General features: G+C 48.7%; 1 protein-coding gene across 1 annotated transcript in view; it reads right to left on the bottom strand.

Moving 5' to 3' along the window:
• MEIS3 (Meis homeobox 3) overlaps positions 1–24,843 on the bottom strand; it is a 75,868-nt gene that overhangs the window by 3,658 nt on the left and 47,367 nt on the right. The window contains exons 8-11 of the mRNA XM_083627684.1: positions 14,660–14,805; positions 4,573–4,649; positions 2,871–2,929; positions 496–582 (exon numbers count right to left, since the gene is read on the bottom strand). Coding sequence (XP_083483810.1) covers positions 496–582; positions 2,871–2,929; positions 4,573–4,649; positions 14,660–14,805 — 369 coding nt within the window. The remainder of the gene's footprint in view (positions 1–495; positions 583–2,870; positions 2,930–4,572; positions 4,650–14,659; positions 14,806–24,843) is intronic.

The following is a 24,843-nucleotide window of genomic DNA, read 5'->3' as shown; positions in this document are numbered from 1 at the left end:
ATCTCGCTTTATTGGCCGAGGGAGCCGGCATACAGCTTCTGGGTCATGTGGTCAGCATGACTAAGCCGCTTCTGGCGAACCAGAGCAGCGCACGGAAACACCGTTTACTTTCCCGCTGGAGCGGTACCTATCTATCTACTTGCACTTTGATGTGCTTTTGAACTGCTAGGTTGGCAGGAGCAGGGACTCAGCAACGGGAGCTCACCCCGTCGCGGGGATTTGAACCTCCGACCTTCTGATCGGCAAGTCCTAGGCTCTGTGATTTAACCCACAGCGCCACCTGCGTCCCTTGTGGCTGACATAAAGGTAAGGGTAAAGGGACCCCTGACCATTAGGTCCAGTCGTGACCGACTCTGGGGTTGAGGCGCTCATCTCGCTTTACTGGCCGAGGGAGCCGGCGTACAGCTTGCGGGTCATGTGGCCAGCATGACTAAGCCGCTTCTGGCGAACCAGAGCAGTGCACGGAAATGCTGTTTACCTTCAGTCGCCACTTACCTGGGGGGCGAATCGTCATATGCTGTTGCCCATCCATGACATAGCCTCCCATTGGCTGCCCATCAGGGCTGTACGGTGCCCCTTGACCTGATTGGACGAAAGAAACATCATCTCAAAAACTCGCTTGCTTTCATGACCCATCGAGGATTTGTGTGAAAATCCGTTGGGAACTTTCTTAGAAGCCCTCATAGATTCTGCACCTGCTGGCGCAAGGGACTGCGCATTCTAGATGCCATCAACAAATTCCATACCAACTGCAAAGTCCTCCCAATTTCATCTTTTAGGTAATATAACAGGGTTTTTAGTTTAGGGTTTCTAGGTATCTGATAATCCTGTCAACTGCTGATTCATTGCCGTAATAATAATTTAATAATAATAATAATAATAATAATAATAATAATAATAATAATAATAATTTATTATTTATACCCCGCCCATCTGGCTGGGCTTCCCCAGCCACTATGGGCGGCTTCCAGCAAAATATTAAAACACAGTAATGCATCCAACATTAATAGCTTCCCTAAACAGGGCTGCCTTCAGATGTCTTCTAAAAGTCTGGTACAGTGGTACCTCGGGTTAAGTACTTAATTCATTCCGGAGGTCTGTTCTTAGCCTGAAACTGTTCTTAACCTGAAGCACCACTTCAGCCTCCTGCTGCCACCGCGCCGCCGGAGCACAATTTCTGTTCTTATCCTGAAGCAAAGTTCTTAACCTGAAGCACTATTTCTGGGTTAGCGGAGTCTGTAACCTGAAGCGTATGTAACCTGAGGTACCACTGTAGTTGTTCTATTTGACATCTGGTGGGAGGGCGTTCCACAGGGCGGGTGCCACTACCGAGAAGGCCCTCTGCCTGGTTCCCTGTAACTTGGCTTCTTGCAGTGAGTAATATCCTATCCATTGGGCAGAAGATCAGGTTGATAAAGGCTTACATCTCAGTCCCAGTTAGAGCAGAGAGGGTGTCATGGGACTGGTTTGAAGCGGTGGGAAGAACCAGCTGGGGAACCCCCATGGGAAGAAGGCTCAGAGCCAGGGGATTAGTGGTGGGACATTGATGAGTGGTTGGAGGGAGAAGACTAGGAAGAGGAGGTGTCAGAAGCTGAAGAGGCAACAGAGCTTAATGAGCAGGGAGAGTCTGTGGCAGAGAGCAGTTCAGAATCAGAGACAGAAGCTGAATCAAGCGAGATGGGAGGCGGGAGGCAGAGAGGCAGAGATGAGTCTGGTTGGTAAAGAGTCACTGGGGTCTCCCCCTCCTGTTGTAACAAGCTCTCCCCGCCCCCAACTCCTGGAATCAGAAGAGGCATGAAAGGGGCGGAAGAGAGGTTGGCTGCAGGCAGGCAGCGTCTCAGATTGCTTGGGAAAAGCCCTGGAGAGGAGGTGACTTAGACGGCTGTGGGTGTTGGGATACTGCCGGGGAGACGGGGACATCAGGCAGGCCACCAGCTGGCTCCAGCCACCAGCTGGCAGCCGGTCTCCCTTGGAACACCATCAATCAGCGACACGAGCCGCAGATATGTTTAGAGCCCTGCGCACGCTCTATCAGCAGAATGTGTAAATCTTCTCACAGCAGAAGAGGCGGACAGAGAAATGTGTACAGCATTTATTCAGCATAGTTCAGGAACAGAGGAAAACATGTCTGCTTCCCTTCGTCTCCAGCAAAACAGCAGGAAGCAAAAGCTATATACAAACAGAAGTTCCCAGCAGAGCTGTGCTGGAAGTAAACAGGCATGTGACACGCAGCAGTCATGCCTGTACCCTTTTAAGGTGGAACGGAACTACCGTATTTTTCGCTCTATAAGATACACCAGACCACAAGACGCACCTAGTTTTTGGAGGAGGAAAACAAGAAAAAAAAATATTCTGAATCTCAGAAGCGAGAAGAGCAAGAGGGATCGCTGCGCAGTGAAAGCAGCGATCCCTCTTGCTGTTCTGGCTTCTGGGATAGCTGCGCAGCCTGCATTCGCTCCATAAGACGCACACACATTTCCCCTTACTTTTTAGGAGGGAAAAAGTGAGTCTTATAGAGCAAAAAATACGGTATATCCTAACAGTAGGGAGACGGAGACTTTCAGCCTCAGCAACTGATTTCCACGGAATAAGACCACTGGGAATGAACTGCAACTTTGAACGGTGTGGTTACTGACTGGCATGCTCCTGTGACAGAGGGGGAACCTGCAGCTGCCCAGATGTTGCTGCACCACAGCTCCCATCGCCCCTAGCCTTTGGCGCTGCTAGCTGGGACTGGTGGGAACAGTCGTTCGAAACATCTGGAGGGCCCCACATTGGAGGAGTTAAGCAAGCGCAGCCCCAGCATCCTGGATCACACAACCCAACAACCCAAAAACCCCACTTGCCCTCTCCCAGACGGAACCCCATACCTGTGCGATTTGATTGATCGATCATCGGTTGAACTATGCGCCGCCTGGCATTAATAAACCTGCAAGAGACAGAAGAAGCAGTGGAGGAGTCAGGCACCGACTGATAATAGGGTCAGAGTTTGGTCTGGGATTATGCTGCCTCTCTCCAAAACGCCGCTTGCTTATTGGCAGCCCAACTCTGGGTCACAGAGCCACACTAAGAGCTTAGGAAGTTGCATGGTACAGAGTCAGACCCTTAGTCCTTCTGGCACAGTACTGGAGGCGGTTGAAGGATGGATGGCGGCTAATGGATTGAGGTTGAATCCTGACAAGACAGAAGTACTGTTCTTGGGGGGCAGGGGGTGGGCTGATGTGGAGGACTTCCGTGTCCTGAATGGGGTAACTGTGCCCTTGAAGGACCAGGTGTGCAGCCTGGGAGTCATTTTGGACTCACAGCTGTCCATGGAGACACAGGTCAATTCTGTGCCCAGGGCAGCTGTCTGCAAGCTCCATCTGAGACCCTCCCTGCCCGCAGACTGTCTCACCAGAGTAGTGCATGCTCTAGTTATCTCCCGCTTGGACTACTGCAATGCACTCTACGTGGGGCTATCTTTGAAGGTGACCTGGAAACTGCAACTAATCCAGAATGCAGCAACTAGAGTGGTGACTGGGAGCGGCTGCCGAGACCACATAATACCGATCTTGACCTGCATTGGCTCCCAGTATGTTTCCGAGCACAATTCAAAGTGTTGGTGTTGACTTTTAAAGCCCTAAATGGCCTCAAAGGCCCAGTATACCTGAAGGAGCGTCTCCAGTCCCATCGTTCAACATCTAACTGAGTTGCTGAGTCTAGTGGCCGGCTCCCCTTTTTGTGGCACCGAGTTCCATGTACTAAATTAATCATCGTATTAAAAAAAACACCACTCCTGTCGTTGGGTGAGCCTGAGTTTGAGTTGCTGGAATCACAAGTGGGGAGAGAGCTCTGTAACACTTAGGTCCTTTTTGATGGATTCCCATTGCAGCATCTGAGCGGCCACAGTAAGAAGAGGATAATGAACTAGAAGGGCTATTGGCCTGATCCAGGAAGCCCTCCTTCTGTCCTTAAAATGGCTTAACAACATATTTTCAAACCTATTATTAAATAATTTAAAGCCTTTATCCTGTGCACCCGCTACATCAGGGGTGTTCAAACTTTTGTCAAAGAGGGCCAGATTTGATGAAGTGAACATGCGTGAGGGCCGACCAAGTTGTTGGTTTCTCAGATAATATTCTTGTCAGTTTCTTAACTTTATTTTCTTTACTGGCCTATACCTTCCTAATACCTTCTGACTGATTATCTCAGCTGTTTGACTGACTCCCCTTAACAGATTCTCTCACTCTCTCACATCAGACTAGCCCAAGCCACAGACTTATCCTCAGATAACCCACAGATTAGGCCCCCGAAACAGACTTTGGACATGCCTACCCTACATCATTTAAACACACACACAGCTAAAAAGTCACCATGGTGTAAACCCAAAGGGCTGCATCCAGGGTGTGTCGTACTCAAAGTAATTGAAATGACTGATCATTACTCACTCAGGTTCATAATTCTTAAATATGTCTACCACGAGCAGAACCTAGTTGGCTGCAACCCACGTCAACGAAGAGAACCTCCGGACTGGGTGAAGAAATGGATCTAAAGAAGCTAAATACCCCTCTGCTCCAGCGTTGAGATCCTTACCAGTTATTGACTTGCAAGATGGTCAGTCCCGTATCCTGCGCTAGCTGCTTCTTCTGTTCTTCCGAGGGATATGGGTGCTGTTCAGGGGAAGAGAAGAGAAGTTGGGGAGGGTGTTAGCGAAGCCGGCCCGATATTATCCGAAGGGTTTTGCGGAAGGTTTCTTAAACCGCATTTGAGCTTGGCCCCCGTACATAGCGATAACCTCATGCTAGCATCACAGCCTTAGCCCCCAGCATAATTCAAGCACTGAACTATCCAGAGTGCTTTATAGACTTTGATGTGGACCAGAGCCTTGTGGCCAAAGATTTAGCTAGGGTTGACATACGACTGGAATTCCCTGGGCATAGCTGGCATTCAGCCCTTGTAAACAGCGTCTGGGCAGAAATCTCTGAAATATCCGGGGAAATCCGGACATATGGCAGCCCATGACGGAAGTGTCGATTTTGGCGAACTTCATTAAAAATAACTCAAAAGCTCGGGTTTTTTTTGAAGAAGAAACTCCTGGCCACATGCATTTCCTTCTCTCTGCTAAACCGTGGCCCAGTTTACTGTATTTTTTGCTCTATAAGACTCACTTTTTCCCTCCTAAAAAGTAAGGGGAAATGTGTGTGCATCTTATGGAGTGAATGCGGGCTGCGCAGCTATCCCAGAAGCCGGAACAGCAAGAGGGATTGCTGCTTTCACTGCACAGCGATCCCTCTTGCTGTTCTGGCTTCTGAGATTCAGAATATTTTTTTTCTTGTTTTCCTCCTCTAAAAACTAGGTGCGTCTCGTGGTCTGGTGCGTCTTATAGAGCGAAAAATACGGTATATGATGAGCAGAAATCTAGTGGCAAAGCTTTTTCGTGGACTGCACCACTTGAGGCTACAGGGGCAAGGGGTGGTCTGGAGTATTTGAATACTGGGCCACAGGTAAAATTCCACGGGGGACCTGGAGTTTTACCAAGTGGCTACGCACAGCAGTGGGCCTCAGCGAGGACAACAGGGGCACCCTGAGCATCCCCTGCTGGGCCTGGCTCAGGTTTCCCCAAACTGGTGCCCTTCAGGTGTCATTGAACCTCCATTTCCACCATGCTTGGCCTTGCAGTCTGAGGCCGACGGGAAAGCAGAGTCCCACAGAAGCTGGGTTGCAAAAGACTGGTCTATTTTAACTTCCGACAGAACCCTGGCATGATACTGAAATGGAGGCATTTTGTGGGAAATAGACCCAGCTCAATGAATTTTTTTAAATTTTATTTTAAAGAGGACCCACAGTAGGCATCAGTAGTGGGCCCTGCCAGGACAGAGGGGCCCTAGCAACTGCCTAGGGGTGCCAGGTGTTAAGGCCAGCCCTACCTGCAGAGGTTTGGGGGTTTTTTTTAAGTGGGGGGAGTGTACCAAGGGAATGTGATACTGAGTCCTTCTTGAAGAGCTGTTTTTCTACATGTGGGGAGATATACTGGACCATAAAGAAGGCTGATCGCTGAAGAATTGATCCTTTTGAATTATGATGCTGGAGGAGACTCTTGAGAGTCCCATGGACTGCAAGATCATCAAATCTATCCATTCTTAAGGAAATCAGCCCTGAGTGCTCACTGGAAGGACAGATCCTGAAGCTGAGGCTCCAATACTTTGCCCACCTCGTGAGAAGAGAAGACTCCCTGGAAAAGACCCTGATGTTGGGAAAGATGGAGGGCACAAGGAGAAGGGGACGACAGAGGATGAGATGGTGGGACAGTGTTCTCGAAGCTACAAACATGAGTCTGACCAAACTGCGGGAGGCAGTGGAAGACAGGAGTGCCTGGCGTGCTCTGGTCCAGGGGGTCACGAAGAGCCGGACCCGACCAAACGACTAAACAAAAACAACATACTGCATCTCTCCCCACACCTAAGTGTGGAGTATCCAAACAAGCATGCAACCCAGCAGCACCCTCAAGAAGAGGTCCAGGGAAAAAGCTTCGCTGCTCAATTTTGCCAGCCCTGCACCAACCGAATGTCACAATCTTTCCTTTCTTTTCAGGTTCCTTTTTTGGCCCCTATCTCTTCGCCTTATGTTCCCAACAAATATGGGATCAGATCTTGGTCCCCCGCTTTGGGGATCGCCTTCCTTTTCCATGCCCGTCACAAAACCACGTCCCTTTCTTTTCCCCAATTCCCAAGCAGATGTTCCAAGACACGAAGGTCCCCTGTACCCGGTATCGGGGGACCTGGCAACTGTCCACCCCCCCCACCCTGCCCTCCCGCCTGCTCCAGCCTTTTAGCTGTCACTCCAAATGATGGATGAGTTGGGTCCTTGCCCACGAGTCACAACCGGGCCTCCGTATGGCCCCCGGCTCTGACAGCCCGGTGACAGATGACCGAAGGTCACCCAGGTCACACACAGAATGGGGCAATGGCTATGGAGGCAACTCTGAAGCTTCTCTCAGGTTTTGAAACACAAGGTCACCACTTTGGGGCTTTCTTCTGGAGCGTCGTGGAGAACAGAACTTCCACAGATGCTCCCAGTTTCCCCTATTTACCTAGTGGGGATGGACTGTCTGATAATTCACGGTTCCTACTTTCCTGTTTAGGGAAGCTTTTAATGTTTGATGCATTAATTTATTTTAATATTGTGTTGGAAGCCGCCCAGAGTGGCTGGGGAAACCCAGCCAGATGGGTGGGGTATAAATAATAAATTATCATTATTATTTCTGTAGAGACATCACCTTGCCAACAAAGGTCCGTATAGTAAAAGCTATGGTTTTCCCAGTAGTGATGTATGGAAGTGAGAGCTGGACCATAAAGAAGGCTGATCGCCGAAGAATGGATGCTTTTGAATTATGGTGCTGGAGGAGACTCTTGAGAGTCCCATGGACTGCAAGAAGATCAAACCTATCCATCCTGAAGGAAATCAGCCCTGAGTGCTCACTGGAAGGACAGATCCTGAAGCTGAGGCTCCAAGACTTTGGCCACCTCATGAGAAGAGAAGACTCCCTGGAAAAGACCCTGGTGTTGGGAAAGATGGGGGGCACAAGGAGAAGGGGACGACAGAGGATGAGGTGGTGGGACAGTGTTCTCGAAGATACCAACATGAGTTTGACCAAACTGCGGGAGGCAGTGGAAGACAGGAGTGCCTGGCGTGCTCTGGTCCAGGGGGTCACAAAGAGTCGGACACGACTAAACGACTAAACAACAACAACATTATTATTTCCATTTCAAAAAAAAGCTTGGGGAAATCCTGATGCACAATTAAACATGACTTCCTTGTGGGGGGGACTCTTGAATGTAAAAGGGGGAGGTGGAATTCAACTTTAAAATGTATATCGTCCCCGTCCCCCCCCCCCAGTATCTATAGTTTCTCCCAAAAAGGGAGACTAGGAAATATAGGTGTTCAGAGTTTCCCTAGGCTCCCGTTCACACAACTGTAATTGTGTGATTCCCAGGGATCCCTGTGAAGAGGAAATAGCTTCTACACCAGTTCAAGCCTTGAGTGTAGTAGTAAGTACAGATGACAGGCTTTCCTATGACAGCACATAAAGAAATTGCTATCATCTTTGTTCACTCTGCACTAAGGACTGTGATCCTGCTTCCATTGCCATATAACCTTTCGGGAAGCGGATGAGACAATATAACCCAGTAGATCAGGTTTCGTGATGTATGGAAGTGAGAGCTGGACCATAAAGAAGGCTGATTGCCGGAGAATGGATGCTTTTGAATTCTGGTGCTGGAGGAGACTCTTGAGAGTCCCATGGAGTGCAAGAAGATCAAACCTCTCCATTCTGAAGGAAATCAGCCCTGAGTGCTCACTGGAAGGACAGATCCTGAAGCCGAGGCTCCAAGACTTTGGCCACCTCATGAGAAGAGAAGACTCCCTGGAAAAGACCCTGATGTTGGGAAAGATGGAGGGCACAAGGAGAAGGGGACGACAGAGGACGAGATGGTTGGATAGTGTTCTCAAAGCTACCAGCATGAATTTGACTAAACTGCGGGAGGCAGTGGAAGACAGGAGTACCTGGCGTGCTCTGGTCCAGGGGGTCACGAAGAGTCGGACACGACTAAAGGACTAAACAACAACAGATCAGGTTTCATTATCAGTACCTGAAGTCAGGATGGGGAAAGTAGGCTTAGCTCCCAATCCACGTGAACTCATCATATATTCTCCCACATGAATTGACGGGGCCTTTTTCAGCATGGATGGCCCCCTATCTGTGGAACTCTCTCCCTAGGGAGATTTGCATGGCCCCTGCTTTGCTGGACCCTGAAAACCCAGCGCGGGGGAACCTATGTCCCTTCCGGTGTCTTTGGACTCCAACTCCCATCAGCCCTTGCCAGCACAGCCAATGGTCATGGACTATGGGATCGGTAGTCCAACATCCTCTTGAAAGGCTAAAGTTTCCTCATTTCCTGAAAATATTTTTTTTTTCAAGCTGCTGTTCAAAACATGGCACTAAATATTGCGTGAACGGCTGCCTTTTAATGCTGTAAAGTTTAATTTATTTTTAAAGTGTTCTTAGTTCTGGATTGCAGCTTTATTGATTTTGGATGACCGATGGGATGTTGTTCTGATGTCGGCCACCTTGGGAGATTTGCCCTGGGATGTGACATATAAAAATCCAGGAGAAAAGAAAAAGTCCAGAGGCTGAAAGCTTAGGATGAAGAACCTTGATGAAGTTAAGCAGAACTCAGCCTGGTTAGTGACAGGATAGGAGACCTCTGGGGAACTCTGTGTTATGTACTGAAGTTCTCACCCTGGGCCAGCAGGGGGATACTGCAAATAAGGGATCGAAAGTGACGTTCAGTGATTGGATAGTTTTAGAAAGTTGTTACAGTTAGGCTGTACTGGAGCTCTATATAAGCGGGCTGACTGAGCCCTTCAGTTCAGTTCTGTCCTGGCCTGTGAATAAACAAGAGCTGTTTGAAGAATCGCTGTGTCGTCTGATATGTTCGCCCACAACCTAACACACTGTGTATCAGAAAGACCACCTCCTTCCCTATAGACACCCTTGGGTGTAAAGAGTCACAAGTGTCCCAGGAAAACTGGGACATCCCGTTTTTCCCCCACAAGAGAATGGCAGACATTTTGGGCACCATGATCTCGCGAGATTTCGCACCACATTTTTCCTTGGGAGGGGGGAGATAGACAGATAGACAGATAGATAGATAGATAGATAGATAATTTATTATGGTCAGAGACCAGCTTATAAAACGCACTTGAGGGTACCACCCCAGAAGGAAAACAAACATTTAAAACAATGTACAACAATAAATTTAAAAATTATAAATGCGATAAGCGTATAGACGCTTAAACTTTAAGATAAGCTTCTGGCACCCATAAGGCTGTTTCCCCCTTAACCTCACAAATTCCCCCTAACCTTTGGGTCTCATTCTTTCAATCTTTGTATCAGGATGCTGAACCTCCCTTACGGAATTATAATATAGAACAACTGGCTAAATGGCCACCAGTTTCAGTAACTGAAGTGAAATCATATCACGATCTCGCACAGCACCAGAAAATGCACATTTTAGGCCGCCGTGCCCCAAAGAAACACTTTTTTTTATTTCAGGGGGAAATCGCAGCACAAAATTGTGAGAGATCACAGCGCCCAACATGGCCGCCGTTCTCTGGCACGAAAAAACAGGAAGATGGCGCCCAAGAAGATGACGCCACGGTTTTCACCTTCAAGGTGTTGGAGGGCATGTAAAGATCAGCAGTTAAGAACTGCCCTGAGATCTTTTAATGAAGGGCAGTATAGAAATCTAATAAATAAAAATAAAGTAAATAAAAGAACTTGGTAGGACCAGCATTATCAGAAGTTCTGTGTGTGAGAGATGCAAGAGAGGGCATTCTCTGTGGCAACTCCTAGGTTGTGCACTGTTATTGTGCATTTCTCTACTCCGGGCCTTGGTGAAACCATGTTTGTGTGCGTGTGTGTGTGTATATATTAGGATCTGTGCTATTATATTGACTATAAGCTGGTTCAACTACAGTGGTACCTCTGGCTGCAAATGGGATCCATTCCGGAGGCCCGTTCACAACCTGAAAGGAATGCAACCCGCGTCTGCGTGTACACGGGCCGCGATTCGCCGCTTCTGCGCATGATGTCGTTTTGCGCGTCTGCGCATGCGCGAGCAGTGAAACCCAGAAGTAACCCTTTACGGTACTTCCGGGTCGCCACGGGACGCAACCTGGAAACGCTCAACCTGAAGTAAACGTAACATTTTTAAATGTTTTTTTAAATAGTACTTTAAACAATTATAACCTGTTTGGGACTTGATGGTGAAGATGAGGCAAAATCATCATCATCATCATCATAATCCCATACCCTCCAACATTTCTCCGATGAAAATAGGGACGTCCCATTCCATAATGCTAATATTACTATTTCTACCCCACACATCTTAATGGGTTTTTCCCAGTCGCTGTGGGCAGCTTCCAACATATATAAAAACAGAATAAAACGTTAAACATTGTTAAAATGTACAAGACTGGCTTCAGGCGGCTCAGGGGGGTCAGATAATCCCATACCCTCCAACATTTTCCCAATGAAAATAGGGGCATCCTAAGGAAAAATAGGGGCATTGAGGGACATGGGTGGCGCTGTGGGTTAAACCACAGAGCCTAGGACTTGCCGATCAGAAGGTTGGCGGTTCAAATCCCCGTGACGGGGTGAGCTCCCGTTGCTCGGTCCCTGCTCCTTGCAACCTAGCAGTTCGAAAGCACATCAAGTGCAAGTAGATAAATAGGTACTGCTCCGGCGGGAAGGTAAACGGCGTTTCCGTGCGCTGCTCTGGTTCGCCAGAAGCAGCTTAGTCATGCTGGCCACATGACCCAGAAGCTGTACGCCGGCTCCCTCGGCCAATAAAGCAAGATGAGCGCCGCAACCCCAGAGTCGGCCACAACTGGACCTAATGGTCAGGGTTCAACTACCTTTAAGGAAAAATGGGATCAAATCAGAAACCAGAACAGCTTCTCTAAATCAGAGACGTCCCTGGAAAATATGGACACTTGGAGGGTCCATTGTTCCTCTTTTACATTTGGACCCACTCTGATTTGGTCCTGGCCCTGCCCAGCCCTGGTGTGTGGCCCCCGACATGTTAGCCATGGGGTCCTCAAGCTGAAAAAGGCTCCCTGTCCCTAGTGTAGTGGTTACAGCATCAGATTAGAAGTTTGGAGGTCAGGCTTCAAGCCCATATTCTGTTCAGAGGGTCACCTTGGGCCAGTCACTATCTCATAGCTGAATCTACCTCACAAGATGGATGTGAGGATAAAGTTTGTGTGTGTGTGTGTGTGTGTGTGTGTGTGTGTGTGTGTGTGTGTGTTTGTGAACCACATATGTTTCCACTCCTTGGGGCAAGGTTAGGCTTAAAATCTAAGCAGCAAATACAAAAACAAACTAGATAGCGCATGGTGAGGAAGGCGAGGCATCCCCCTGCCCCAATTCCAATTCGCTTGCTCCCTAGCCCACTAGAGCCAGGCTGGGCCCAGCTTAGCCGAAGCCGCTTCGCCTTGGAAGCCCCCCTCCCACCTCACTCCCTGCCAATGCGTTCAGGGTAATTGGCTAGAATTGATTACCCTTCACCAGCCTCTAATAGCTTTATAGCTCCTTCAATTAGCCACTAATTGGCCAGCGCTCATTAACTCGCCTTTGTTTAACTAACCAGGGAGAGGCCCTGCCTAATTGCCTGGCAGCTTGGTGGCGAGCGAGGAGGGGAAGGGAAGGGAGGCTGGGTGGCGGGCATGGAAAGATGCCCACTGCTAGCAAGCCGCCCGCTTGCCAGTTCAAAAGGGGCCGCAAGCAGGGAGCCAGCAATTCCCCCAACTCAGCCTGCGTTGGCAGAAAATGGTGCCGTGGGCAGAAATGATCAGCGGCATGGCCTATGAAGGGACCTTGAAACATCGTCCTTTACTGAGGCCAGCTTTGGGCCCATTCTAACAACGGGTGGTCCGCATGCCTTGTTGTCGAAGAAAACCCCTGGTTCAAGCACGCTGGCATGAGGGGTGGGCTCTCACTGCAGGGCTGTCCCCAGAATTAATAGAGCTGCCTCTGCTCTTCCATACCCTCCAACATTTCTCCTACGAAAATAGGGACATCCTAAGGAAAAAGTCCCATGGACTGCAAGAAGGTCAAACCTCTCCATTCTTAGGGAAATCAGCCCTGAGTGCTCACTGGAAGGACAGATCCTGAAGCTGAGGCTCCAATACTTTGGCCACCTCATGAGAAGAGAAGACTCCCTGGAAAAGACTCTGATGTTGGGAAAGATGGAGGGCACAAGGAGAAGGGGACGACAGAGGACGAGATGGTTGGACAGTGTTCTCAAAGCTACCAGCATGAGTTTGACCAAACTGCGGGAGGCAGTGGAAGACAGGAGTGCCTGGCGTACTCTGGTCCATGGGGTCACGAAGAGTCGGACACGACTAAACAACAACAAATGTTTTTATATATGTTGGAAGCTGCCTAGAGTGGCTGGGGAAACCCAGTGTTGGGTAGAAATAGTAAAATTAGCATTATGGAATGAGACGTCCCTATCTTCATTGGAGAAATATAGGAGGGTATGCATCTGACTTATGCATGGTTCTTGGGATGTAGTCTACCATGCAAAGGTAAACAGTTGCATCCTCCGCTCTGCCCACACTTGCCTCTATCCACCACTGACCTGTGGCCTTCAGAAAGCTGCCTACGGGAAAATGCAGACCATGGGTTGGAAGAGACCCCCCCCCCCACTTGCTACAGCAACTCCACTTCTCCTGTTAAAGGAAGAGGAGGTGGGGATCTTCTGGACACAAATTTCAAACAAATTTGAAACCAGTGTCAAACTGTCATGGCCTCCAGTGGTGGTTCGACAATTGCCTTCCCACTCTACCAATATACCTGAAGGAGCATCTCCACCCCCATCGTTCTGCCCGGACACTGAAGTCCAGCTCCAACGGCCTTTTGGCAGTTCCCTTGTTGCAAGAAGTGAAGCTACAGGGAACCAGGAAGGGGAGACAGAGGCAGCAACAACAGCCACACAGCCTCTGCTTCTCCTCCGCTCCAAAGCCTTACATTAAGATCACCTGGGTCTTTGCTGCTGCTCACCAAAAAGGCAAGGGGATCAGATAGAGAGGGTCCTCTCTCAAGAGGGTGTTGCGAAAAATAGAAGCCTCGTGTAGGACCTTTCTGTTAAACGCTCCTTGCTGCTTCACAAAACAAGTGTCCGTGATCCCTTGAGCCAATGGAAGGGTTTGAAACTGGCTTAATTTGGGAGAGGGGAAACTGCGGCCTTTCACATATTTGTTGGACTACGACTCCCATCATTTGTGACCGTTGGCCATGCTGGCTGATGGGAGTTGGAGCCCATTTGAAGGGTCATGGGTTCCCCAGTCCTAGAGACAGAATACAGTGGTACCTCGGGTTAAGTACTTAATTCGTTCCGGAGGTCCGTTCTTAACCTGAAACTGTTCTTAACCTGAAGCACCACTTTAGCTAATGGGGCCTCCCGCCGCCGGAGCACAATTTCTGTTCTCATCCTGAAGCAAAGTTCTTAACCCGAGGTAATATTTCTGGGTTAGCGGAGTCTGTAACCTGAAGCGTCTGTAACCTGAAGCGTATGTAACCCGAGGTACCACTGTACAGTGGTACCTCGGGTTACAGACGCTTCAGGTTACAGACTCTGCTAACACAGAAATAGTGCTTCAGGTTAAGAACTTTGCTTCAGGATGAGAACAGAAATTGTGCTCCGGCGGCACAGCGGCAGCAGGAGGCCCATTAGCTAAAGTGGTGCTTAATCAGAGGTACCACTGTATGCTGTTTTCGCATATCTGACCTGTTCCGTACTCCAGGAAGCTTCAGGAAACTCCCATCAACCCTTGTTCGAATTGTCCGGCCCCCCATTCCCAATTCTTCCCTGCATAGCTGAGACTGGGACGAAGGAACCCTTGTTTTTGAAGAGGTCCTGGGGTTCCAGTCCCAGCTTTTCCAGGTAAAACTGGGAATATCCCCCTTGCACAAAATGCTGGAGAGACTCGGCCAGTAGGGGCACTGTTGAGCCAGATGGACTAATGGTTTGATTCCGCATAAGGCAGTTCTCTATGATCCTGGCGCCTTCCCTTCTCTCCTACCCTTTCCCTCCACAAAGATCCAGGTCCTTACCGACAAATGTTGGAATAGCCACGCACGCATAATGTTTGTGGCCACTTTGGGGAAGATCCCTCTTTTCTTGTTCCGTTTTTTGTCTCGGTCTAAGTCGTCGTCATCTCCCGTGCTGGGGGAGGCCACGCTGTTGTCTAGACAGTCCCCTGCGAGGAAAAAAGAAGCAGAAATGGAGAGAGAAAACCCTTTGAGAAAGATGGTCGGAGAAAGAGGCCCGCAATGTTTGTACCTAGTGTGGGACTAAATCTGCTGCGGTTCGGTTAGAAAGAGGTTTTGGAGTCATACCATATGTGGCCACTAGAGGGAGACATGGTATCAAGCGTCAAATGTTAGAGGCCCCCTAGAGGCTGCTGGTGGAATTTCACCCTTGGGAGGACTGTTGTAAACTGAAATCTGTGATGAAATCAGGGTCTTTAAGAATAGTGAGCCTCTAGATAGTTTTCCCTTCTCCCTCTACTCACTTTGACCCGCTCACGTGCATAGCTGGCTGAACATTACAGACCCAGCTGCTGCATTGCAGCTGTAAGAACAGAAAGGAGGTTATGCATATGAATTGCTTTGATGGATCCATATGGTTTAGAATACTGCTACACACAGCAACCAGACAGACACGATCGGGCATTCATGAACAGAATATAAAGGTAATATATGTCCTATATTTGTCCCTGCATCTGGCATGGAGGTTCTTTTTAAATATCTTGGCATACAGTCCTTGATTTCTAAACCAGAAGCTAAAAGCAAACTGTGCCGGAAACACATCTGAACTAGCCCTGTGGGGACTGAGTGTGTTATTTGGGGGCATTCATAGCCGTTGTAAATCGATCATTTATCCTCCGTGAATTTGTCTAATCCCCTTTTGAAGCCATCCACATTGGTGGCCACCACGGCTCTTGTGGGAGTGAGTTCCATAGTTTAACTGTGCGAAGGGCTACTCTCTTTTGTTTCCTGGTTAGCAGGTGCTCCTCGGATCTGGCCACCATACAGGACCGGCTAAGCCTGTCCATTAGGCAGGCATTAGCGGTCATGGTGGAGGGACATGGGTGGCGCTGTGGGTTAAACCACAAAGCCTAGGACTTGCCAATCAGAAGGTCGGCGGTTCGAATCCCCGCAACAGCGTGAGCTCCCGTTGCTCGGTTCCTGCTCCTGCCAACCTAGCAGTTCGAAAGCACGTCAAAGTGCAAGTAGATAAATAGGTACCGCTCCGGCGGGAAGGTAAACGGCGTTTTCGTGCGCTGCTCTGGTTCGCCAGAAGCGGCTTAGTCATGCTGGCCACATGACCCAGAAGCTGTACGCCGGCTCCCTCGACCAGTAAAGCGAGATGAGCGTCGCAACCCCAGAGTCGGCCACGACTGGACCTAATGGTCAGGGGTCCCTTTACCCTTTACCTAGCAGTCATGGTAGAGAAAGTGTCTTGCATGCAAAAAGTGGCTAGTTCAAGCTGTAGCCTCTCTAGATGTCAGCACTGGTCTGGTGGGCGCTCATCAGTCAGAGCAAACAGCAGCGAGTTAAGAGGGATAAAGCAGACAGACAATCCGTCAATTTAAGATGGGCTGCCTCTGTCCTTGAGGCAGAGCTGGCTGTCACAGGGTGATCAGTCAGGGCCCGTAACACGTCCACTGGATCAACACAAAAGGAGAGAGAAATGACGCACACGATCAAGGGTCTAGAAGCCTAGCCTTATGAGGAACGGTTGAAGGAGCTGGGTATGTTTAGTCTCAAAAAGAGGAGGAGATATGATGGCCATCTTCCAATAGCTAAAGGCTATCACATGGATGTATGGAAGTGAGAGCTGGACCATGAAGAAGGCTGATCGCCGAAGAATGGATGCTTTTGAATTATGGTGCTGGAGGAGACTCTTGAGAGTCCCATGGACTGCGAGAAGATCAAACCGATCCATTCTGAAGGAAATGAGCCCTGAGTGCTCACTGGAAGGACAGATCGTGAAGCTGAGGCTCCAATACTCTGGCCACCTCATGAGAAGAGAAGACTCCCTGGAAAAGACCCTGATGTTGGGAAAGATGGAGGGCACAAGGAGAAGGGGACGACGGAGGATGAGATGGTTGGACAGTGTTCTCGAAGCTGACCAAACTGTGGGAGGCAGTGGAAGACAGGAGTGCCTGGCGTGCTCTGGTCCATGGGGTCACAAAGAGTCGGACACGACTAAATGACTAAATAACAACAAATCACATGGAAGATTCCAACTAAACACTAGGAAGTACTTTCTGACAGTAGGAGCTGTTGGACAGTGGGATGGACTATCTTGGGATGCTGTGGACCCTCCTTCCTTAGAGGTTTTTAAGGTTTGGACAGACATCTGTCATGGATGCTTTAGCCAAGATTCCTGCATTGGAGGGGGCTGGACTGAATGACCCCCAGGGTCCCTACAACTCTACGATTCTATACTTGGCCACAGACATCTCCTCCGCTCGCAAGTAGACAAGACAGGGAAGGGAACCTAAGGCTCCTCCAGACATGGTTGGACTCCCAACCGCTCTAGCCAGCATGGCTAGTGCTTAGCGATATTGGGAGCCTGTGGTCCAGCAATAACTGGGAGGCCAAAGATTAGCCATCAGATGCTACAGGTGCTCAGATAATGACCCGCTCCATATATCAGATAATTAACCAGCCTCAGAGATGTTGAACCTGTGGCACTTTGCAGATGCTGTTGTATCTCTCATCAACCCTGACCATTAGCCATGCTGGCTGGTGCCGCTGGAAGATGGAGTCCAGCAACGCTACTCTTGCAGTGCTGGGATGGGATGTCTGAGTTGGTTACTGTGGTGGTTGCCCCCCCCCCCCGATTGTTTTGTTTTATTATATACTTTTTATGCTGTAACCCTGCTCTGGGATTTATCTTAGTGGAAAGAAAATTATGGTGAATCGCCCTAAATCAGCAGCAAACATCTTGGGGGAGGCATCTTAATTTGGGGCCGGGTGTGTGTGCCTTGTGTATTTCTTTCTTGTGAACTGCGTGCATTTCTCTGTACATCTGCTTGTTTGTTTGTTTGATTAATTCACAGCATTCATATCCCATTTGATTGAAAAGCCCCAAAACTCTCAAAGCAGTTTAAAAGAAGAATTAATCAATGAAATTATCAATAAAAAACCAACATTTTAAAGCCTTTAAACAACAACAAGCTAAAAACCAGATGAAAACACATGCCAACGTCCTACATATTTGCTTTAGAATGTATGCTGTAATGTATGTTATAACTTATGTTTATGTTTTTAAATAGGCTTGGAGACCTTTCTGTATAACATATACAGTAATAGCTCAGGTCAAGAACTTAATTCGTTCTGGAGGTCCGTTCTTAACCTGAAACTGTTCTTAACTTGAGGTACCACTTTAGCTAATGGGGCCTCCCACTGCCACTGCCGTGTGATTTCTGTTCTCATCCTGAAGCAAAGTTCTTAACCCGAGGTACTATTTCTGGGTTAGCGGAGTCTGTAACCTGAAGCGTCTGTAATCCAAGGTACCACTGTACAGTCATACCTCATGTTACGTTTGCTTCATGTTACGTTCTTTCAGGATACGTTCCGCAGGGACCTGGAAGTACCAGAAAGGGTTACTTCCGGATTTCGCCACTCGCGCATGAGCAGACGCGCAAAATGACATCACGCACATGCGCAGAAGCGACAAATCGCAACCCACGCATGCGCAGACACCCCTTTGCGGGTTGTGCTCTTTTCATGTTGTGAACAGGCCTCCGGAACGGATCCCGTTCGCAACCAACTGTAACAAGTTTTAATATCATGAGGAGACAGAGGACTTGGAAGTCCCACCCATTTTAAATCTCACCTCACTGAGTGGGCTTAGGCAATGCATTCTCAGTCTCTCTCTCTCTCTCTCAGGGATGGCGGATTACTAAGGAAGAACATGCTGTGCTGCGTTTATTTGAAATACGTCCCATAATTCAGGGGCAGACTTTGGGCTCTGAAATTTCAGTGGCGCTAAAATTCGGTGCCCCCCTGCCTCTCGCGCTCCGTTCTACGGTATCGTTTCGGCGCTCCCTGCAGGGTGGTACCCGGTCGCACTTCCCTAAAACCACCTCTGCATAACCATGAATGGTTCTGAAGATGAGGCAGTGTTGTTCAGTGGTTGGAGTGTTGGTTTAGGACCAGGAAGAGCCAGGCAGAGGGCCCTGCTCAGCCCTGATGCTCACTGAGTGACCGTAGGCTAGTGGTTCTCAAAGAGTGAGGTGCGCCGCACTGGTGTGGCAGGAGAGGAGAGCAAGTGTGGCAGGAAGGTTCAAGGACCATCAAAGAAACACTTAAACATTTCAGTGTGGTATAGAGAGAAAAAATTATTTGCAGAATATGGATAGATGTGTTTTCAAAATGAGGTCAAGAGCATCAAGGACAATCTTAGCTGCAAAGTCACAACCTTGGAGAAACGCTGGAGGAAACTCACTTATAATTATATTTTGGCAATGATTTGTGTTATTATGTAGCTGCGCTTATACTTTTTGGGTGCCCCGTGATCATATTATAAAGCAGTTGTGTTCTATGATATAAATCAAGCACGACTAGGAGCTGCTCCCTTTCGTTTTCCAATGTATTTCTCATCAATAAGAAATTCTGTGTGGGGCGAGCCTTCCTTCTTCTTCTGAAAACATGGCCCAGATAAAGAAGTTTGAGAAGCCACTGCCTTAGGCCCATTAGTCACGTTCTCAGCCTAGCCTACCTTACAGGGTCGTCGTTGTCGGGGTTTTAAAAAAAGGAAGGACAACACCTTGAGCTCTTGGGGGCGGAAGGCGAGATTTAAAAGCTAATAAAATAAGGTTTCTTCCACACAGAAGCAGAATTAACAAGGAAAAACCCCATTGACTTCTGGCCGTTTTGAGTCAACCTCCTTTGCTAGCGGGGCTCTCCGAAAATTGAAGATAGAACTTCAATGTCAATGCCCAAGGAAAGGGGAGGGGGGCCTACAGTGTGGAACCCCCTGCTATCACACGCTCCCCGCCTCCCTTTGCACACAAGCCTCGCCTAACAAACATAAAATCCCGTCTCTTCCCCCCCCCACCCGCCCAATCCTAGCCCAATGGAACAGCTGTCATGCTTTTATATCCTCCGGCTAAAAGGCAGCTTAAAAGCCCTGCCTGGAGGGGGGCGTAAATTATGCATCAGAGAAAGCACTGCTGTCGGGGGCTTCCAGCAGACATCACCCGTGTCCCCACTTGATCACCGGCCCCACCCTGCTTTCCTCCCCTCTCCCGCTCTCCCCCGCCCCCCCAAAAATGCAAAAGTAAAATCCATTGCCCTCTGCTTGCAGAGGGGTGCGCAAGGACAGTTCTTTGCAAAAACTGCAGCAGATCTTTGCCCAAGAACAAAACCAGAAGGGCTTAGATGCAGTCGGGAGGCCGGGCTTTTCCAGGCAAGCCCCAAAGCCAAAATTCCAAAACAAAAAGGCTGCAGCAACGTCGCTGCAGTGAGATGTGCACAACGGCAGCAGAGTCTCACCAAAAGAAATCTGGGCAAAGTGAGCACTGTCACCATTTTATTTTTTATATTATTATTTTTTGCAGATCACAGGATTTGGGACTTTGATACGGTCAGGCAGTACCCTTCTACACCTTTCTTGTCTGCTTACCACATTATAGGTGGATTTATGGTTTATGATTAGACTAGGGAGAGCAGGGGTTGGGTAAACAGTGTGCTTCAACGAGGCTCTCACTTCTTGTTCTGCCACAGAACAGCCAGTGCACACTCTTCCTAAATGAAGAAACACAATATCTGAACCTAGAAAAAAAAACAAGCTTTTGTATTCCGGGTGCTTATTTGATTAATTGTCTGTCTTTTATCTAATTAAGTTGAAATAAATGTGCACATTACCAAAAATAGATCCCATTTTGAAATGATTTGCAATTTAATAAATGAAAGCTGCTGCTCCTTGTTTCAGGAAAGAGAAGGCTTTGATTTTTCTACTTTCCCATTCCCCGTTGTTGGTCACATACGGGAACTAGTCTCAAAACATAAACAAGCAGGTGTCTAAAAGTCCTAACCCAGAATTAAAATGTGCCTTTGACTCTTTTGATTAGCCAGCACTAATCAAATTACAAAAAGATTTTGTTGACTAACCTATTAGTGAAAGGTTGCAGTCCTAAGATAAAAACGTAGCTCTCTCATGCGTCCTCGCTGCAGTATTCCCCCATTTCACAGATAGGGAAAACTGAGGCTTAGAAATGGCAGCTTTTCAGTGGAACTGGATGTGGAAAGAGGTAGGACTTTAGCCCAGGCCGCCCCAGATCATCCAGAGTTTCCTTATCCAAAGTACCTTTAGCACCACAGGGGCACAGATCCCAGCCTAACCTAGTTGTGTAAACACATTGCTATAATTATTATTTATAATGGGATAAAGGAGCCTGATCTCAGAGGAAAATCCCTCTAATTTCTCCCCTCATCCCCAATTTACATACCCTCCAACATTTCTCTGATGAAAATAGGGACGTCCCATTCCATAATGATAATTTTACTATCTATACCCCACACATCTGATTGGGTTGCCCTAGCCATTCTGGGCAGCTTTCAAGAGACATAAAAACATTCAAACAAAACAAAACAAAACAAAACAAAACATAAAAAACCCTTCCCTGTACAGGATAACTCCATACCCTCCAACATTTCTCCAATGGAAATAGGGAAATCCAAAGGAAAAGCAGGACATTCCGGGACTGATTCAGAACCCACGATGGCTTCTCTAAATCAGGGGCGTCCCTGGAAAATAGGGACACTTGTAGGGTCTGAATTTATTCCCCTACTCTAAGAGTTGGCACCTGGAAGCCACCAGGCCATGGGGAGGCAAACTAAGGCCCCGGGGCCGGATCCGGCCCAATTGCCTTCTCAATCTGGCCCGCGGACTGTCCAGGAATCAGCATGTTTTTACACGAGTAGAATGTGTCCTTTTATTTAAAATGCATCTCTGGGTTATTTGTGGGGCATAGGAATTCGTTCACTCCCCCCCCAAAAAAAATATAGTCCGGCCCCCCACTGTCTGAGAGACAGTGGACCGGCCCCCTTCTGAAAACGTTTGCTGACCCCTGTGCTAGGCCCAAACCAACCCCACTGAGAGATGCTACCTGATCTCACATCTGTCCTCAACCTGGATGCAAGAGTCTGGTGTGGAGAAGGGAGTAGGAGGTAAAACCCAGGTCCCAGGGCCAGCCCAATACACCCAAGAGGAACCCCAAAGTGGTGCCCCCGTCCTCGCCAAGGAGGAAGGGGGCAGGGAAGCTCCGCATAGGAACAAGGTGTGTGTGGCGGGGGAAGAAAGATTGACACCAGAATCTGCTGCTCCAGTGGACCTGCCGCCTGAGGCAGTTGCCTCCCCTTGCCTCATGGGTGGGGCGGCCCAGACTGGCCCACTAACTCTCACTCCCTTCCTCACAGCGGCCCTTCAGAAACGTTACCGCAGTTTATCTGTCAAGGTGCCAATCGCTTGCAAATCAGCGGAGTGCAGAAATTGACTAGACCAGATATTGAGGCGCTTCTGGTCTAGTCAATTTCACTCCTGCGCTCTTCCTTTTCATGGTATATACATTGGCACGAGCGCAGACATGGATGCACGGGTCGTATTTGCACACACAATGCAATCGAGGCTGCAACGCTAGTACACACCTGGGGTTAAGTCCCATGGAATCTAGAGGAACACAACTCTGAGTTGCAAAACGGTTCCTAAATTTAGGTAAAGGTAAAGGGACCCCTGACCATTAGGTCCAGTCGTGGCCGACTCTGGGGTTGCGGTGCTCATCTCGCTTTATAGGCCGAGGGAGCCGGCGTACAGCTTCCGGGTCATGTGGCCAGCATGACTAAGCCGCTTCTGGCAAACCACAGCAGCGCATGGAAATGCTGTTTACCTTCCCACCGGAGCAGTACCTATTTATCTACTTGCACTTAGACGTGCTTTCGAACTGCAAGGTGGGCAGGAGCAGGGACCGAGCAACGGGAGCTCACCCTGTCGCGGGGATTCGAACCGCCGACCTTCTGATCGGCAAGCCCTAGGCTCTGTGGTTTAACCCACAGCGCCACCAGCGTCCCTTTCCTAAATTTACCAAGCCCTTTATTCAGTACTCAGTAGCACAGTGTGCTTCAAATGTGCTTTAGAGGTGTACACAGTAAAGAGTTGGGTTAATGCACAGGAACTTTTAAGTGCTAAGTGCCCTGAGAGAGAAGCAGAGAAGAGAAGAGAAGCTCACCTAGGGTGAGAGACTGGGAAAGGGAAGGAAAACCCTCAGGTGAGAGCTGGGAGACTCTGTTGTTTTCTATAGGTAGTCAGGATCAAGAGCTACCTTTGACAAAAGATTCTGCATCTGTGGGCTGTCTTTGTAGTTTAGATACTCTGCTGCTTATTTTCTCGTCTATTTATGCTGTTGCTTTTATGAGAATTTGTGTTTCATTACGCATTCCTTGGGATGCGGGTGGCGCTGTGGGTTAAACCACTGAGCCTAGGGCTTGCCGATCAGAAGGTTGGCGGTTCGAATCCCTGCAACAGGGTGAGCTCCCGTTGCTCGGTCCCTGCTCCTGCCAACCTAGCAGTTCGAAAGCATCTCAAAGTGCAAGTAGATAAATAGGTACTGCTCCGGCGGGAAGGTAAACGGCGTTTCCATGCGCTGCTCTGGTTCGCCAGAAGCGGCTTAGTCATGCTGGCCACATGACCCGGAAGCTGTACGCCGGCTCCCTCGGCCAATAAAGCGAGATGAGCGCCGCAACCCCAGAGTCATCCGTGACTGGACCTAACGGTCAGAGGTCCCTTTACCTTTTTATGCATTCCTTAAAATAATTGCATTTGTATAATTATTTTGAATTGGATGTTACATAGATGTTATGTTGTGAAATTGGTCTTGCATGCTGCAGTTTTCTGGCGAAAGGTGGCATATTATTATTATTATTATTATTATTATTAAACCCATTGCTACTTAAGCTGGGGCTGGTGTTTGTGTGTGGCTTTTGTTGCATGCATCTGCCCCCCTGCAACGTCCCATGCGCAGCCAGGGAAGCCGATTGAACCACAGAAGGAATGGAATGTCGGGCAAAAATGTCGGCTGATCAAGTCGCTGGTGGGCAGCAAGAAAACCCCCCTCCCCCCCTGCATTTCGCTTTGCAAAAAGCAAGCTGCCCCTCCCCTTCCCATTTAGGCGCCGACCCCTTGACCCTCGGAACGTCACTATTCAGCTTGGAATGAGAGGAGAGGGCACACACACACACACACACACACACACGGGGCCGGCTATTTTCTGTTCCTACCATGAGTAACCAGGCCTGTCCCTGGAGGCCTGCAGACAGGTTTATGGATGATGTCCGGTCGGACAAAGAGAATACTGGGCTGTCTCTAACCAAGGCGTGCTCAGAGTAGCCCCATTGCAATGAATGGACCAAGCTCATTTCAGTGGGTCTGCTCTGGGCAGGACTAGCCCCGGGGACAAACCAATGCCTAGTGGTCAGAAGAGCAGGGTGGCGACTGGTTCAAAAATGGGTGGGTTTCAGCTGGTGATGGTCTCTCAATGGGTGGCGCCTTCAGAGCTCTAGGCGAACCCCTGCCCTCACTTTGGAACTCCCTGCAAATTGATCTCAAGCAGAACCTTCACCAAAACCTTTCCAGCACCTGCTGAAAATATTTTTTTCTTTTGGCAAGCCTATCTAGGTACGATGAATGTGGATGGGTGTTTTAATCTGGTTAAAAAAATAAAAATTAAATGGTTGTTTTGAACTTTTCCTACCTGGAAGAACTGATGTAGCCGGCTTGTGCCACAGAAGGAGAGAGGATGGGTAGAGCAGGGGTTAGCAAACTTTTTCAGGAGGGGGCTGGTCCACTGTCCCTCAGACCTTGTGGGGGGCCAGACTATATATATATATATATTTTTAGGGGGGAAATGAATGAATTCCTATGCCCCACAAATAACCCAGAGATGCATTTTTAATAAAAGCACGCATTCTACTCATGTAAAAACACGCTGATTCCCGGACTGTCCGCAGGCCGGATTTAGAAGGCAATTGAGCCGGATCCGGCCCCCGGGCCTTAGTTTGCCTACTCATGGGGCAGTGCTTAATTCACACTCACCAGCACCATATTCACTTCCAAGCTCTCCAAGCGGTCAAAGGAAGCTAAACTCTCCAGGCCAGAAGCATCTCAAAAACCGGTCCAGCCAATTTCACCACTCCTTGCTGATTTGCAAGGGATTAGCAACTGG

Source organism: Podarcis filfolensis (genome assembly GCF_964270895.1).
Source record: "Podarcis filfolensis genome assembly, chromosome: 8".
NCBI classification, from domain to species: Eukaryota; Metazoa; Chordata; class Lepidosauria; order Squamata; family Lacertidae; genus Podarcis; species Podarcis filfolensis.
Note: the sequence above shows the minus strand (reverse complement) of the source record. Positions and strands in the feature narration are given on the sequence as shown.